This window comes from Zerene cesonia, chromosome 23 (genome assembly GCF_012273895.1).
Source record: "Zerene cesonia ecotype Mississippi chromosome 23, Zerene_cesonia_1.1, whole genome shotgun sequence".
Taxonomy (NCBI): Eukaryota; Metazoa; Arthropoda; class Insecta; order Lepidoptera; family Pieridae; genus Zerene; species Zerene cesonia.
Genome location: NC_052124.1, coordinates 2,420,788 through 2,437,195, shown reverse-complemented (window position 1 = coordinate 2,437,195; position 16,408 = coordinate 2,420,788). Strand labels below are relative to the sequence as shown.

General features: G+C 35.3%; 2 protein-coding genes and 2 long non-coding RNA genes across 4 annotated transcripts; 3 read left to right on the top strand and 1 right to left on the bottom strand.

Moving 5' to 3' along the window:
* Window positions 1–351: 351 nt before the first annotated feature.
* Window positions 352–3,154, top strand: LOC119836189 (cytochrome P450 6B2-like). The gene is made up of 2 exons (XM_038361448.1): window positions 352–1,779; window positions 2,884–3,154. The coding sequence occupies exons 1-2, from the start codon at window positions 387–389 to the stop codon at window positions 3,051–3,053; spliced, it is 1,563 nt and encodes a 520-aa protein (XP_038217376.1). The 5' UTR covers window positions 352–386; the 3' UTR covers window positions 3,054–3,154.
* A 1,776-nt stretch (window positions 3,155–4,930) lies between these two features.
* LOC119836300 lies at window positions 4,931–5,941 on the top strand. The gene is made up of 2 exons (XR_005288089.1): window positions 4,931–5,090; window positions 5,463–5,941. It is a non-coding gene; the product is annotated as an uncharacterized LOC119836300 (long non-coding RNA).
* A 1,530-nt stretch (window positions 5,942–7,471) lies between these two features.
* Window positions 7,472–13,188, top strand: LOC119836295 (putative odorant receptor 85e). Its single transcript, XM_038361586.1, has 7 exons — window positions 7,472–7,922; window positions 8,052–8,177; window positions 8,965–9,178; window positions 10,277–10,475; window positions 11,002–11,091; window positions 11,363–11,518; window positions 11,851–13,188. The coding sequence occupies exons 1-7, from the start codon at window positions 7,496–7,498 to the stop codon at window positions 11,905–11,907; spliced, it is 1,269 nt and encodes a 422-aa protein (XP_038217514.1). The 5' UTR covers window positions 7,472–7,495; the 3' UTR covers window positions 11,908–13,188.
* Window positions 12,198–16,395, bottom strand: LOC119836296. Its single transcript, XR_005288088.1, has 2 exons — window positions 16,253–16,395; window positions 12,198–14,513 (listed from the first exon to the last, which is right to left on the bottom strand). It is a non-coding gene; the product is annotated as an uncharacterized LOC119836296 (long non-coding RNA).
* Between the last annotated feature and the right edge of the window lie 13 nt (window positions 16,396–16,408).

Below are 16,408 nucleotides of genomic sequence, written 5' to 3'. Positions count from 1 at the left end.
TATTTATTAAGAACCGTGTTTTATTTAATACGTGTATGTACTTATTCGTCCATAAATTTAACGTATTTATGCTTCGGTGCCCCTCATATATCGCAGGTTTTCCAATCGTTTAGATCATTGTTCTTTGAATGTTACTGTTCTCTTGATATTAATCTTAAGTTTAAAATATCATCAAAGCAAAAAAGTCCTTAAATGGTCATCCATTACAAAGGTGGAACTTCAGGTAAAAAATTTAAACGCAGCACCTCATACAATAATAACAATATTTGCAATAAATTATCTACATATATTATATATATAATGTACTCAAAAAAGATAATGAGAACACAAAAAAGTTATTAAATTATTTATTACTTAAAGGATATTTAAAACGTTTCATTCTTTTTATGATCAGAGCTCGAGTTAGTAATATAAAACGTAGCAATATGTTTTATTATTTTTTAATTTTAACAGTATTCTTATTCTATCTAAACTTGACCAAAAATTTCAATTACTGGAAGAATAAAGGTGTATATTTTATCAAACCGTACCCTATTGTTGGAAGCATTTTGGACGTTTATTTGTTGAAGAAAAGTCCATCCCAAATCGCTGAATATTTGTACAAGAAACACCCAAATGAGAAAGTCGTTGGGGTCTTCCGATCATCTCAACCCGTACTCATAGTCAGTGACCCCACAATCTTGAAGAGAATTTTCACCTCGGATTTCAACTATTTTTATGCTCGAGGCATGAAGATACACAATGAAGAGCCACTGTTAAGAAATCTGTTTTTTGCGGATGGAGATTTGTGGCGATCGTTGCGAAAACGATTCACGCTGGCTTTTACCGGTGTGAAACTTCGAGGAATGTATCCATTAATTGAACAAGTTGCTGTTCGTCTCCAAAAGAAAGCGGTTGAAATATCTGAGGGAGAGAGGGTTTTTGATGCTCAAGAGCTAATGGCTCGCTACACCACGGACATCATCGGAAACTGTGGGTTCGGCTTCAACGTGGACTCATTAAATGACGACAATTGCCCTTTCAGGTCACTCAGTAACCGAATATTTAAATTTGGCATTCGTGAAGGCATTGTTATGGTGTTAAAGGATAATTTTCCGCGACTTTTCGGTCACTTAAAATATCTTCCTGACCTGGAAAAGGAAATTACTAGTTTGGTGAAAGAAATCCAGGCAAAACGTAAGTTTATACCGTCTGGGAGGAATGATTTTATAGATATCATGATGGGGTGGAAAAAAGACGGCGATGTGACTTTTAAATCTATGGAAAAGACTGACTCTAACGGAGAAGCTACTACAGTTACGTTAGAAATAACTGATGAACTTATGGCTGCTCAGGCGTTCATATTCTTAGCTGCTGGGTTCGATACATCATCTTTCAATGCGAGCTGCACCTTGCATTACCTTGCTCATCACCCAGACTATCAGATGAAGGTCCAAAGGCAGATAGACCAAGTGATGATGAAACACAACAATCAAATATCTTACGAAGCTATAAAAGACATGACCTTTTTGGAGAGTGCTCTCAAAGAGACATTAAGAATACTGCCTCCAGTAGCATTTTTGACGCGTGAGTGTGTTAAGCCGTACACGATACCAGAATTAAATGTGACCATAGACAAGGGCGTCATGATCATAATACCAGTACAAGCATTGCAAAGGGATCCAAAGTACTTCGACAGACCAGATGAGTTCATACCCGATCGTTTCGTCTCGAATGACACGAGTTCATTGGACGCGTATACATACTTGCCGTTTGGTGCGGGGCCTCGTAGGTGTGTCGGTAAGTTTTAATAATCTAATGTGTATAACTGAAATTGAAGAACAATTATTGTCGAATTAGTGTTGGGAATGCATCTGGAGATCTTTATTGGAACCCAAATATTAAGTTTTATTTGTACATTAATACACTTTGGACATCGGTTTACACAAAATTTAATTGAGTTATATGCGTTAAAGTTTCAATAATATTATGTTTTATGTTATTATGGTGTAAAGTTCGTTTAGTAGAATTTTAATGACAGCTCGTTGGGCTCTATCTGCTTGCATAATATGGAAGATTCTCTTCAAACGGTAATGTATTGACTATTAATCGATTCGCATGAGGCCGAGTAAGATACTTCTAACCTTCATAATATTTATATATACTGTATAAAGTTGTTGAGTTTGTTTGTTTGTCGTGTTAGTCTTTGAAACTTCTGGACCGATTTCGAAATTTTTCACCGTTTGAACCCTGATTACTGAACCTTTATATGCCACGGGCAAGGCTGGGGTTTACTGTTAGTCTAAACTAATATTATAAGAGAATGGACACATAGTCAGCCATATGTATAATGCTTTTTCACAAAAATTACTGGACGGTTTCAGAAAGTCTCTTACCATTAGAAAGCTGCATCTTTTCCGAGTGTCATCCTACTAATATTATGAATGCGAAAGTTTGTAAGGATGTGTGTGTGTTTGTTGCTCGTTCACGCAAAAAATGCTGAACCGATTGCAATGTAATTTGGTACGTAGACAAATGGACAACTGAAATAACATATAGGCAACTTTTTATCCCGATATTCCTACGGGATACGGACTTACGCGGGTGAAATCGCGGGGCGCAGCTAAAAGGCTATAAATATACTACGGGCGAAGCCGGGGCGGACCATAAGTATTGAGTATTAAGATGCATCTATGATTAAACGGTGAAGGAAAACATCGTGAGGAAACCGGCATGTCCAAGAAATAAAAGTTCGACGACATGTGACATCTGCTAACCCGCATTTGGCCAGCGTGGTGGATTATGGCCTGAACCCTCATAGGAGGCCTGTGTCCCAGCAGTGGGAACATATATGGGCTGATGATGATGATGATGATACATTTAAGTGTGGATGTTTTTTTTCAGGTGAGCGTTTCGGCCAAATTCAATCGATGGCAGGTTTGGCGGCAATTCTGTCGAAGTGTTCAGTGGTTCCAGCTCCTGAATCACGGAGAGAGCCTCTTATAAGTCCCATACCAAATGTCGTACAGAGTCTCCAAGGGGGTCTGCCATTGATATTAAAACGTAGAAATTAAACGATCAGAATATAGAAAAACAATTATAATTTCATCCCTAAAAGAGTTACTAGGTTTAACGATGTAATCGTCTTTTTTTAATTTTCTTATTTAATTTCCTCTAGCCCTGTTAAGTTAATTAAAATTATTTAGTTATTTTACACATTTTTTATTTATTTAATTATATCAGTTTTAAAGAGCAAAAATTAAAAGTAAAATGTTTTCGAAATCATGAAATTTCTTCATCCAGTTTGCTTGCTATAATTTCATATCTATTTGATATTTTATATGATTGTATAAACAATCATTTAACCCAGTTTACTTAATTTACAAGAAACACTAAAGTACCCTTGCGTAATATAAAAACAAGCAGGCATAACATACACTGACTAATTTATAACTGAAAGTGTGATTAAAAACTTAAATAAAGGATGGTATAAAAACGGACCTGGCCTCATTTCGGTGTGATTTATAAATTATATAATATACCGGCGGGCTTTACTTTATATTGGATATTATGTTATTCTGGAACCACGAGAGCGAAGCCGCGGGTTCCAGAGTAAAGTGAAATAATAATTTAAACGTTCTATTATCAATCTGATCAAAATTACATTTAGATTTGCTCAGTTATTTTTGTAAGAGTAACAAAATTATATATGTATGCAATTTTCCCTGGTTAGAACTAATAGAACTAAATGTTTTTATTATTATTATTACTAGGCATAGATGTGTAATAATATGTTACGAGTATATATAGGTAGATTGTTGTACTATGTAGAGTCTTAGCGCATTTAAACAAAATTAGTTCTGCTGCATTTACGTATTAAAATGTTTTTTTATTTTCCAATTTCCAATCATGATTTGATTAATATAATCCAAATCAGGATAATTCCTAATCTTATGTTTTATGTAGAAAAGACATAGAATAAATTCAACCCTTGTATTTCAATATGTAACTAAAAACACGAGTAGCCTAATTTTTTGTATATGCGTGTTAATATTATAAAGACCTAAAATGCATTAATCACGTCCGTAATTTTTATTTATTTTTCGTTGGCTAAAACGTGATTATGTGATAACGTGAAACACAAATGGTTTTTATGGAATACTTATATATATCAAATTGCATATAAAATTTGTTTATAGAATAGCCAGCAAATACTTTAATTGACATTTAAAATTACGGTTTAATAACGCAAGTTTTCGACACGACGACTGTCTAGCGTCCACTACAGTCACGTGGGTGTCCCCTTTTAGGTTATGGGGTTACATGCATTATCCATCTATTTCTTTTAATTGTTTATCATTCTGTATCCTACCACCAAGAACAGATCTCCTCTGTTCGACGCTAACGCATTAACCGCTGTAAGACCAATAATATGTGACATTTTTAGGTCGGTTTTTTTTTATGGGATTGGTCGATTTTATCGAAACTCGTTGAAATAGCCGTTCCGGAAAGACAGTTATAATTAGAAGTAGAAGAATAGTAGTGCTACATTTAAATTTGGTTTTCAGATTTCCTCCTTCAAATTTCGACGGAATGAACCCTATACGTTTTAATTCCCTTGATATTGAAAGATGCTACATAAGTGGTTATATATTTTGATCGCGTTGACCTTTTGCTTTGATTTTCAGGGCCTCAAGACAAAATAGACTCAAGTACATATCTGTTATTAATATCAACTTAATCTAAAACCATTGCCCAGATAAAGATCTCGATAAACAAACAAATAGTCGCGCAAGGAAGTGATCCTTTAAGAGATCCGTTTTTTTTTTCATTTGTGATACCACAGATAAAATAATACTATACGTGATACGGAACCGTAAAGGCGGTATATACACTTATCGCAAACTTTAACATACCTTACTAATACTCGTTCTTATCTGGTGGTAATTACCTCTATAATTTAAAGAAAACGCTTCACCCCCGAGCGCACAGCTGCGTAGCATAGCCTCAAACGGACCGCGATATTTCTGTTAAAATGTCTGTAAAGATCTTTATTCTTTTTACGTTTTTTATAGTTGCACTCAACATCATGCATGTGGAGGCGACAAGAGGTTTGTTTTTTACAATTGTGTAATACTTCTCATGATAATTTCATAGCCGTTTATAATGCTACTTTAGATATTAAAATATGTTATTTTAAGTGTAAAATAGCAGGATTCGCAGGAATATCAAGCACCTGTAACATTTTGATTACCAAAACCCGTAAGAGTGTAACAGAAAACTTTCCTCCTCATTTTTATTTTATTTATTATTATCTGCGATTGTAAAAAAAAAAATTCTAGTCGAATTCGGTACCCTAATCTATTAAAATAGGCATTTAATATGAAGCACCCAATTCATCTTGACTTTTATTTTTTTGAAGGCGTTAAGTCTCTATTTTCTCAATATTTAAAATAAAATATCTATTCTAAAAACATTTTCAGCTCCATACAGTTATTATATTTATGGCGAACTGGACTCAGGAGATGGTGTCGAGACAATGGATGTAGACCCCCTAGGTGTCTTATAATAACTGACAAAGCCTCTAACTATTGAATGCACTTTCTCCCTATGTCACCAACTGTAGAGAAACTTCATAATGTACTTCTAAAAGAATGGATCGGACATCGGAAAGGACGGTAGACGAGGAATCCGCAATTTCATCTGTCACTTCATCAATGTTTAACCAAAAATCTTTACAATTGTTTCAATCATTCTTATATTATATAGCAAATAAATCATTTTTTTTATTTGTTTCAAAACTAAATGCAACGGTATCGTAAGTGGTTTTTTGCACACGTTAAGTATTGTTAAGTATATTGAGTTGAAAAAAATTAAGTGGAAAATAAAATAAAAAATCTTTAAGTCTTCGTGTACGTATACGCCAAAATAGAAATGTCATAAATAGTTGCTTTTTTCATCGTACGTACCTTGTTATTATTATTTTTGTGTGGTGGTGGTATTCCTTTGGTTAAATAAATCTTTCATTTATTTTTTAACTTACTTCTAATCTTTCCTGTGGTCCATCCATCCATATAACCATACAGCTTTCAAATAAAGACAACAAATTAAAAAAAAAATACAATCGAATTGAGAATTTCCTACTTTTCATCTTCTTGACATCTTCGTTATTTATAAGTCAACAGAAAATGACACTATGTTTTAGTGTATTTGGGCTACACAGTACAACCAGACATTATTTTTACACACATTATTTTTTCGTTCTGTTAATGTTTTTAAGCTCTCTTAAATTATTATTATTTAACATATTCAAGGTATAGAAACCTTTTTTTAACTGTTTAATACATGTAAAGATCATATTATAAAGTCGACCTTCCCGTGACTGCACATGGTAAAGCAAAGAAAGAAAATAGTAAAATTGTATTAGTATTATTCGTCTAAAATCGTTAGAACTTTTATGAATTTTAATAAATTTCATTTCAATCTTCTGAGTGGGGGGTCACTTGATACGAGACCAACACTGATAAAATTTATGTATAATTAGCTTGCATAATGTATGAATTATAATGACAGATAATTGTCGATGTACGATTAATTAAATCTAATTACAACAAAGTTCGCGATGTCCGAACTTTATAATGAAGGGTTAATTGTGTAAAGCTATGTATATACACAGCTGAAAATATTTACTTTTAAACTAAATAGAATAAACAATATTGATAAAAGACAAGTTTAAAGTAAGTAAGTTTCCATTCCTCGGACCTCTCTTTGGTGCAGATATAACATATCTGTGGTGCTGTTATATTATGTCTGGTAGACGAGCACGCTTAGGCGCGAATGGGCTAGTGAGGTGCACCGAGGAACTACCACACCCCAACACAAGACCGGCGTGAAATAGTATATTGTTGTGTTTTGTTCGATGAGTGGGGGAGGCGGAGGCCCGTATCCTTTTCCTTACCCTTCACAGTCCTTTCCTTTATTCGTCTCGTCAATCCTTTCTTAATCCCTTTCTAATTCGAAGTCGGCTATCCATTTGTAGAGGCGAGGGTCGATGTGGTAGCGTAAGCGCTACAATGGAGCTGGTGAGTCGCCTGTTGGTAAGCCATCAGGTGATCCACCAGCTCCAACTTGCAAAAAAATTGCCAACGGTGACATAAACAATGAGTGACATAGGTTACCTTTTAATGATCGCCAAACCCCAGGCGGAAAGCTGGTAAATATGGTTTTAAGTGTGTAATGCCAGAAGTCAGTGCCAGTCAAATAAGTACAAACATTTACTGAATATGTATGTAGCAACTAGCAATGCAGAATCAACATTATGAATAAATCTTTACTGCATTGAATACAGCTTAAAATTAAACTTTTTAAAGTATTAATTAGTAGCTCCTTGATTTACAAGCGGAAATTCTAAGTCAACGAATGTTTATAACTGTTATAATCATAGGTCGTGGGTCAGAACCTGAGCCGAAATATGAAAAGGACCACTTCAAATGGCGTACAAAATTATTGCCATTTCATGATGTTGCCGTTAAAAATAGTTGGTTGTTGGGAATGGTTCCAAAACCCAATTAAATCTAGACATATTTTTATAAACAATGTATATTTGGCTATGGTATTATTTATTCTACTTAATCTAACAGTTTCCTTGATTGTTCATTTATACGGGGAATGGACGGATGTCATGTCAAATTTAGACAAAATGGCCGACAGTTTACCGTTAATCGTTTCAATAGCGATCGTAGCGTACTTTGCGATTTATAAAAAGGAAATGTATGAGTTGTGTCAGTACATGAATAAAAATTTCAAATGGAAATCAGCTAGGGGATTAACGAATATGACGATGCAGGCAAGCTATAAGACGGCGAGGAATTTCGCCTACTTTTATACGGCTTGTACGTCTTTTAGTGTTGCCATGTACGTGGTGTTGCCTGTTACTGGATATTGTAAGTCTTACATGTTAAAATTTTATATATGAAGTGTTTATTTTTTTTTTCTTATAATATAATTTTAAATGAAACTGATTTAAACATAAATAGAATATGAAGATTATAATATAGGAATTCTCTTTACAGTATGGTTGAACCATCCATTGCATCCGTGGATATACAAGGACGTCGACCAGGGTCTGTTTATAACACTTATATTTCTGCGACAATGCTTCGCTCAGGGTTTTGTCGCTCTTGCTATGGGACAATTAGGTATAAAATTGATTCTGTAGGCCATAGATTAAACCCCTTCATTTTCTTTTCTTGTCACTTTCAAATTATTGCAGCTCGGTGGACCCTTTTATGGCCAAAGTTAAACACGAAAATATATTTTCGTGTTTGTAAACCTCATTTTGATTAAGGGCAACATAGAACGTTCATTCATTTATCAATTTTAATCTGTGAATCGAGCACACTTCGGCACTTATTGGTCCAGCTCGCACCAAAAAAAGAGTGGTACTTTTCTGGTGCAAACTGACACCACAAACGACCGTAGTGAAATAGTAGCATGCTACTGAGTTTCGTACAGTGAATGGTGGTACTGGAGGCCCGTTTCCTTTTCCTCCCTTCCCAGTCCATTATTTTTCCTAGTCCTTCTCTCCAGTGGTCAAACCTTTCCTTATTCCTTACCCCTAAAAAGCGGGCAACGCATTGTAGAAGCACTACCTCTCGGAATGTTTATGGGCAGTGATCATCGCTTACCATCAAGCCAACCACCAGCTCGGTTACCGGCTATGACATAAAAAAACATAGTTTGGGTATTCTTCTTTTCCTTCTTCTGTTTTTAAATGATTTATTTTTAATGCACTCATTTACGCATATAAATGGCCTGGGAAATGGCTCTGAGTTATTAGTGTTTTATTTTGATGCTTAGGGTATATCAGATTTCAACAGTTTCTGCAACAGTGGACTCCAGACTAAACTCCTGTAGAGTCGCTAACACGATGAGTGACGTCACCCAAGGTCCATTTTATTATAGTAAGTTTATCAACTACCACAGGTGTATTCTTCGCTTCGAACTCGATCTTGTTGTGCGGACAACTAGACTTGCTATGTTGCTCCTTACGCAATGTGAGATACACGGCACTGTTGCAACATGTGGATCATGCAGCACTATCAGCAAAGTACAGCACTGTGGAGGACGAGCAACACAGTTATATGTATAATGTGTCTGAAGTGAAGGAATCGGCGTCTCATTATGATGAGGTGAGTTAATTTGATTAAAAACTATGCTTGCCCGTTTTCTACTCACTCTTTCTAGCCCATTCCTTCTTTCCAGTCGTCAATCTTAACCTTACTTCTTTCCCCTTAAAGCGGATAGCGCTTTTTAGAGACATTACTTCTGCAAATGTTCATGAGTGTGATAACGCCCTGCTTCAAGCGGACCGCCAGCTCAATTGGCCGCTTATGGCATAAAAAAATGCTCTATTTACGCTTCACGGTTCTGCTTATACTGAACAGCGATAAAAACTAAAAAATGGTCAATGCCTTTTTAAGAATAGGAATGTAAATTTTACTATAAATAAATAACAAGAGATAACAAACAATTAAACTATCGACATATAAATAATGAAGATGTAGAAAAATAAAAAATACATACATTATATGGCATAACTAATAAGCTACTAACAATAATTTTAATAAAATATACAAAAGATTGGCGCAATATTCATTATTCTTTCTTTGTTCCAGATGGTCCGACCTGGTCGCAAGGAAATACGCTTCGGTAAACATACAAGTATCCTACAAAAATCGATAAACTGTATTTCTTTAAATAATTACTCGCTTAACGTCAATGTTCTTTACATTTTCAAAATTTGTTCAGGTGTGATTTTTCAGGTATCCATGTGCATTTTCAACCCACAAACGATAGTATATAACCGACGCCTCTAGGCAAGTTTTGACCCACTTTAACTTGCAGTTTTTATTGAAACTTAGTACACTTATTAAGGAATAGTTTACTTTAAAAAAACTTAAATTACTTTCGTTCTACATACAGCAATATTATTATTATTTGTATCACTCCTAGGGAAGGAACAGGTCCTCTTAACACATATATTACCTAGCAAGAGGGCCCGAGCCATAATCCACTGTGACAATAATGTAAAACGTGTTTAAAAAATCAAAGATTTAAACAAAATTACAATAATTTCATGAGTTTATTTTATTGTTCTGATAAGGATCGCCAGCAGTAAATTTATTTACATAATATACTCTGTTTATGAGCAAGCAAGACAATTTAGTCGATTATATAATTTAATCGTGTTTTAAGTTTTTTAAGCTAGGTATTATTATATTTTATGCTTGTAAACCGCCATACTATATGTTCCAGATATCTACAACAAAGAGTACGACGATGGAACTGTCCGCGCGATCCAAGATTGCGCACGAGTTTGCCAAGTTGTCAACGAGTATAAGCGACGATTTGAGCGATTTGTGTCGCCGCTCCTCGCGCTACGTGTCGTCCAAGTGACTATGTACCTATGTACTCTGTTGTATGCTGCTACGTTGGTACGTATGATAAGATATTTGGATGAAGAGGAGAACTGGTTTTAGGAAGATTTATATTAAAATCCTAAAAGTAGATTCGCTAAGGATTTTGATACATACATATACAGGTTGTTCCGCCGATGGTGTGAGATGCTCATTGGTACTTATAGTTTTGCAAACGGGGATTATGAAAAAATACTAAATATGAGAGGGTGTTTTTTTCCTTAAATTTATGTTAACAGGTTCACTCAGGCGGTATATACCGCTCCGCTAATGTGGACATTGTGACTCTGAAAATATAATCTTTAAATGTATGTGTGCATGCGGATGGCAAAAGTGGATGGGTGGTTAGAGATGCACACATGAAGTTTTAAGAATTCATCTAATAGGAAAAAATATATCAGGAATTTTATGAGTATTTTTTTATTTATTAAAAACTGTAAGTTCCGTTGAGCATAGTACACTTTCGTCAGGACACCTGTATACAAACAGCCTTGCAAAGACTTCAGAATAAATATTTGTTATTGTCTAAAAATTTTTGTCCTAGAAATTTGACATGATAACAGTGGAGTATCTTGGTGCTGTCGCGTTGGACATTTACGTGTACTGCCATTTTGGGAATCAAATCATTTTACAGGTTAGTACCTATTTATTATAATGAAATTTGGTTATTAGAACGGAAAAATAACATCTTCCGGCAGTTATAGTATTATATGGATGAAGCCTATAGGGATAACACATTAAAAAAACACTTCACTCACAATAAAAAAGAGTATTTCGATAAAACGCTAACGTTTATCCACACATAAAAATTAAATTTTCAAAATTATGTATCTCATACCTCTACATTTTATCTCTCTACGTACTTTATTTCTTGTAAAACATGGCAACCCATTGGTATGTTGCAGGCGGATCGCGTGTCCACCGCGGCTTACCAAAGCGCGTGGCCCAGTATGGGCGTTAAGGCTCGTCGGTTATTGCTGAACGTGCTTTTGTCTAATCGCCGTCCCGTGGTCGTGCGAGCTGGTCGCTTCTTACCCATGAACCTGCATACTTTTGTCGTGGTGAGTGTACCATCGCAATATATAAAACGCAAGGACCGAACTGCACAGCCCAAACTATTTAACCGGACGGATATAATTCACAATCAACACGCTTATTGAGGAGTGACAATAGGATAATTTGATGAGTTTATCTTATCCTGATTGAAATCACCAGGTTGTAATAATTTCTATGCGGATACTCTGTACGAGAGGAAGAAACACAGCGTGCGTGTTTTTTAACTCTATATATTCAGTAAATTAACCTTAACAGAGATAAAATGTCAATAAAACACCATTTGTTTTTTGATAGAAATAAAAACTAAACTATTTTTTTTTTCATAATGCTATTACAGATAATCAAGACTTCGTTCTCCTACTACACGCTGTTGGTTAACGTAAATGAAAAATAGGAAAAGTCGATATAGCACATACAATTTCAAGGCTATGCCTTCACATGTACTCTTTTATGTATAACTTCACTTACAAAATTACTTAAAATCCTTTCACTTTGAAACGAAATCTTTATCGAATAAAGTTCTGTTATTTTGCATGAGAAAAAATATGTACTGTAGATATTGTAGTCTCTTATAATAAGGCACTGTTTCAATATTTGTTTTTAATGTTTTTAATATTTTTATTCACGGAAATTGATTTAGCTTGAACATAAGTAATGGTAAAGAGAATAAAAGAAATCAAATTGTATCCAGAAATTATTTTATTTACGAAATTAATATACAATATTCTTGTTCATACAATAATCGATTAAAGTTGTCGGCCGCGGCCACTGTACGCCTCAGTCTGATTAAAAAATAAATTAAAAACCAACGCATCTAATCTCAAATTCAAAACACGGTGGAGGAACGTTACAATTTAAAAATGGAATACACGATTGACGATACAGATAATGTGATGAATTTTAAATTACGAATTAAGAACGGCACAGACGACGAATTTCCCGTCAATAATGGCGCTTCTACACGATCCGTCACAACTTTATAAACATAAAATTGAGTCATTCTTGGATGAGTTTTCTAGTTTTTCGAGAATTTTTTAACAGTTGCGTGTATATAACGGAAATAAACCCGCCATCTGAACCGACCCTAAACAATTCCATATGCTACATGATTACTACATTGCGTCCATATACCGGACGGTGTTAATTTATTCCACCGCTTACATTTTCACTTACTACTTATCTGTGCGATTCTAAGGCTGGATACACACTGGACTGATGTATTGTATCGCGTTGCCTACTCAAAAGAGAGAACCACTTGCATGTTTCGAAAATGGCTTAAATAGACTGCACAAAAATGTAAAACTCACAACATTTAGCATACAAAAAGTGAAATGACTATTTTAGTTCATGTAAATGAATTATTGGGTACACAATACTCAGTACACATTTATCGATTTACAGCCTTAAAGCATATTTGAAGCGCTAAAAGTACAGTGATCTTTCTTTTGAGTAGAACAACATAATATCAACACATTGAAACAACGCACAACACAACACGACAGTCTAGCAGGCAGCCAACCCTCTAGAAAAAAATCTCTTTCTTCCCAAAAATCGCACTCGCTCACTGAATAAACGGTACACGTGTACAGACAGACATACATACGAACTTACACACACACCATTCACTCGCCCCGGCGAGGACCGTGTTTTCCCCGGAAAAATTAAAAAAATAAAATCATTATACACGCAACACTGGCAGCTTGAGACTGTATGCTTTCTAATTTCTACTCTCGCATCTCATCAGACTATAGAGAAGTTGCCATAGACACTGTTCGTCTAGAGTCGGATTGTCTGTGGTACCAACGCCACCTTAATACTGTGATCGCGCGGAATGTATGGCAAGTGTGTATGTACAGACATTTTTTTTTTCAAAACAATTGACTTCGACGTACATAAACGCACCATAGACAATTAGCGACTACAGACGAGTTTACGACAAAACGAACATTCTACCAGTCAATTGCCTCATTAATAGTTAATATTAACATAGATCCACTGTGCGCTTATAAAATGTTAATTAATACTTGTAACGCCGATGCTTTCAATCGATTTAAAAATCGAACCACGTCCTTCGCCCGCTTATTTGTCCCTTCGAAAAAAGAAACAAATTTCGAATTTAGAACAATCGAATTAGTAAAATGTTCATTTCATCGCAGATGCCGTAGACAGTGGGGTCTCACTGAACAATCGTCCAGCAATTGTTATATCACTACCCTCGAGTTTAACAATAAAATAACCAACCGGTTAACCAGCTATACATAGCTATCCAATGCTATATAAATTTGTAGAAATTACAGTTTCTAGAACGATTCATGATTGCCCCAACACTGGCATTATTATTAACTAGCTTTTGCCCGCGGCTTCGCACGCGTTAATTCGGAGTAGTTTAATAGCTGTTATTATTCATATAAACCTTGCTCTTGAAACACTCTATCTATTAAAAAAAAAACATAATCCGTTACGTAGTTTTGGACATTTAAGCATACAAAAGGGAGACAGGGACAGAGAAAGTTACTTTGTTTCATACTATGTAGCGATTAACCCATTAATTATTTTACGGATAAACTCGGGGCCCTAAGCACGTATGAGAGAGCGCGTACATTGACTTCATGATTACAAATTATATATAAAAATTTAAGTCCGTACAAATATCGATGTATTTATTGATAGCTTACAAAAAAAATATTAACTGCAAGAGCCTACACTAGAAGCGAGTATCTAATATCCGACGCGAAACGGCGAATTACAAATCATATGCATATAATAAAGTTATTATTATTGTTAATCAAAATACATTAAATTACAATGCGAGTCAAATCACAGCGCAATATTTTGATTAGCAATGAATAATACTTGACACATCAGTCATCAGACGCACTGAGCCCTGAAATGCACGATTTTAGGGTTCATTTGTAAGCTATCATTAAACCTAGGTCGCAGGTAATCTAGTGTAGCGGGAATCCATGCGGGTTGATGTCGATGCTCGCGTTCAGGGGCTAGCTGGGGACGGACAAACAGACATGTGATATCAATATACATACTACATACACAATAAAAACGTGGGAAGCTTGTAACAATTTGATCCGAATGTGTGTTGTAAGGAAATATTGAAATGGGATTTATTTTATATTATACAATTTAATTCTCTTTTGTTGTTTTTTTGTAATCTATTTTAAATTCTAAGTATATTTAACAACTACACTATCGGTTTAAGATAATTTTATAGAGTAACTATCATAAATTTAATAGTCATCTGAAATTATGTGTTTTTCAATCCCGCCTCAATATTTAAAAGTTATAGAAAAAACTGAATACATAGAATCAATACACATGCATGCATCGATCATGTAAATAAACACAACAAACAAATCAACAAATATGTATACACGCTCATGTGTGAAGGTTAATTGTATCGTTACTTGCATAATCTCAACATTTCGACATATTCCAGCTGAAAAAGGACAAACTGTTTATTTTTATATTTTTTTTTTTCAAAAATATTTGCTTTGTATCTATCAGTCAAAATTATATGTTAATGTAATTGAAATAATGTAAACCGTCTTTTAAGTTGGATCAAACATGCACATGGATGTTTGATTGTGAAAATTTGATGGAAATCGGTTGAGCAGTTTCGTAGGTCACGTAATCTAAATACATATGTATTAGGATTAATAACAAAAATTTTATTTGATATAATATTCAATAATATAATCCAATGAATTTTCAAAACTTTCTTTTTTAATCAATACAATGTACCCAATTCCTGTGTCACGGTGTTTGTAACCAAAATACTGCGAAACGGCTCGACCGATATTTATGTAAAATTTTGTGTATACATAATTTTGTACATTAGATAAGGTCTGAGAACTAGTTCATAAATTATATTTTATATCCCTTAGTGACGAGAGTGGCCTGTCAGAAACAATGTGTGATGATAAATTTCGTTATTACACTAGCTGTTGACCACGGCTTCGCCCGCGTTGTCAAAGGAAATCACCATGGCAATGAGATGTTTCGCCGCAATATTAAGAAACCTAAATCATTCTACAGCCAAACTATCTCCAGACACAAAGATCCTACCATAACATTGCCCCGTTGCGTCGTGACAGACAGACAGACAGACACACTATAGCATTAACAATATTAGTGATGCTGTAATATGGGGGTAGTTGTGAATATCAAACTTCCAAGTGGAGGTTAGTTATTGTGTCGCACACGTTCATGTTACCTGACACGAAGTGCCGCTTCATATGTCTCTGCACAATAATTAATCGAATTTATTTAACTATAATAAAAAAAAATAGAATGGTTTTTTATTTGTGCCGGTGTGTCCTTTTTTTTGGCAGTACATTTATTTCAAAAAGGGTATATATTTTCACGAATATTAGAAAATGAGTATATCTGAGTAATTATGGCCGTGTGTGTGTGAGTGTCATACATTCTATGTCACAAATCCATTTTTAAGTGCACCTGTGTTACGTCAGTGGGTCATAATTTTTGCGGGATTTTTGTATGGCGGGTGCGTCTCTGCTGGAGCGGGCGTGTGTGTGTGTGTGTGTGTGTGTGTGTGTGTGTGTGTGTGTGTGTGTGTGTGTGTGTGTGTGTGTGTGTGTGTGTGTGTGAGTTCGGACGGATATGTGAGTTCTGGGGCAGGTGTGTGCTGTTGTAAGGGTGTGTGCTGTTGCGAGAGAGAGAGTGTGTGTGTGTGTGTGTGTTTGTGTGTATGTGTTTGCACTCACTTCTTCTTGCTCTTGGGCTGCGCCCGCGGCGGCGTGTTGGGGCGGCCCATGTTGAGGCCGGAGTAGAGCTTGCGCTTGTCGGCCGGCTTCAGTATCTGGAACGAGCACATGAGCGTCTCGTCGACCGACATCAGCGCGCCTGCAAACCGTTCACAC

Bases quoted from the DNA above. Each gene is read 5' to 3' on its own strand.
- LOC119836189 (XM_038361448.1), top strand. From the start codon at position 387: ATGATCAGAGCTCGAGTTAGTAATATAAAACGTAGCAATATGTTTTAT. The intron at 1,780-2,883 runs GTAAGTTTTAAT...GTTTTTTTTCAG, and splicing joins GGGGCCTCGTAGGTGTGTCG to GTGAGCGTTTCGGCCAAATT.
- LOC119836295 (XM_038361586.1), top strand. From the start codon at position 7,496: ATGATGTTGCCGTTAAAAATAGTTGGTTGTTGGGAATGGTTCCAAAAC. The intron at 7,923-8,051 runs GTAAGTCTTACA...TTCTCTTTACAG, and splicing joins GTTGCCTGTTACTGGATATT to TATGGTTGAACCATCCATTG. The intron at 9,179-10,276 runs ATTTGATTAAAA...ATGCTTGTAAAC, and splicing joins CATTATGATGAGGTGAGTTA to CGCCATACTATATGTTCCAG.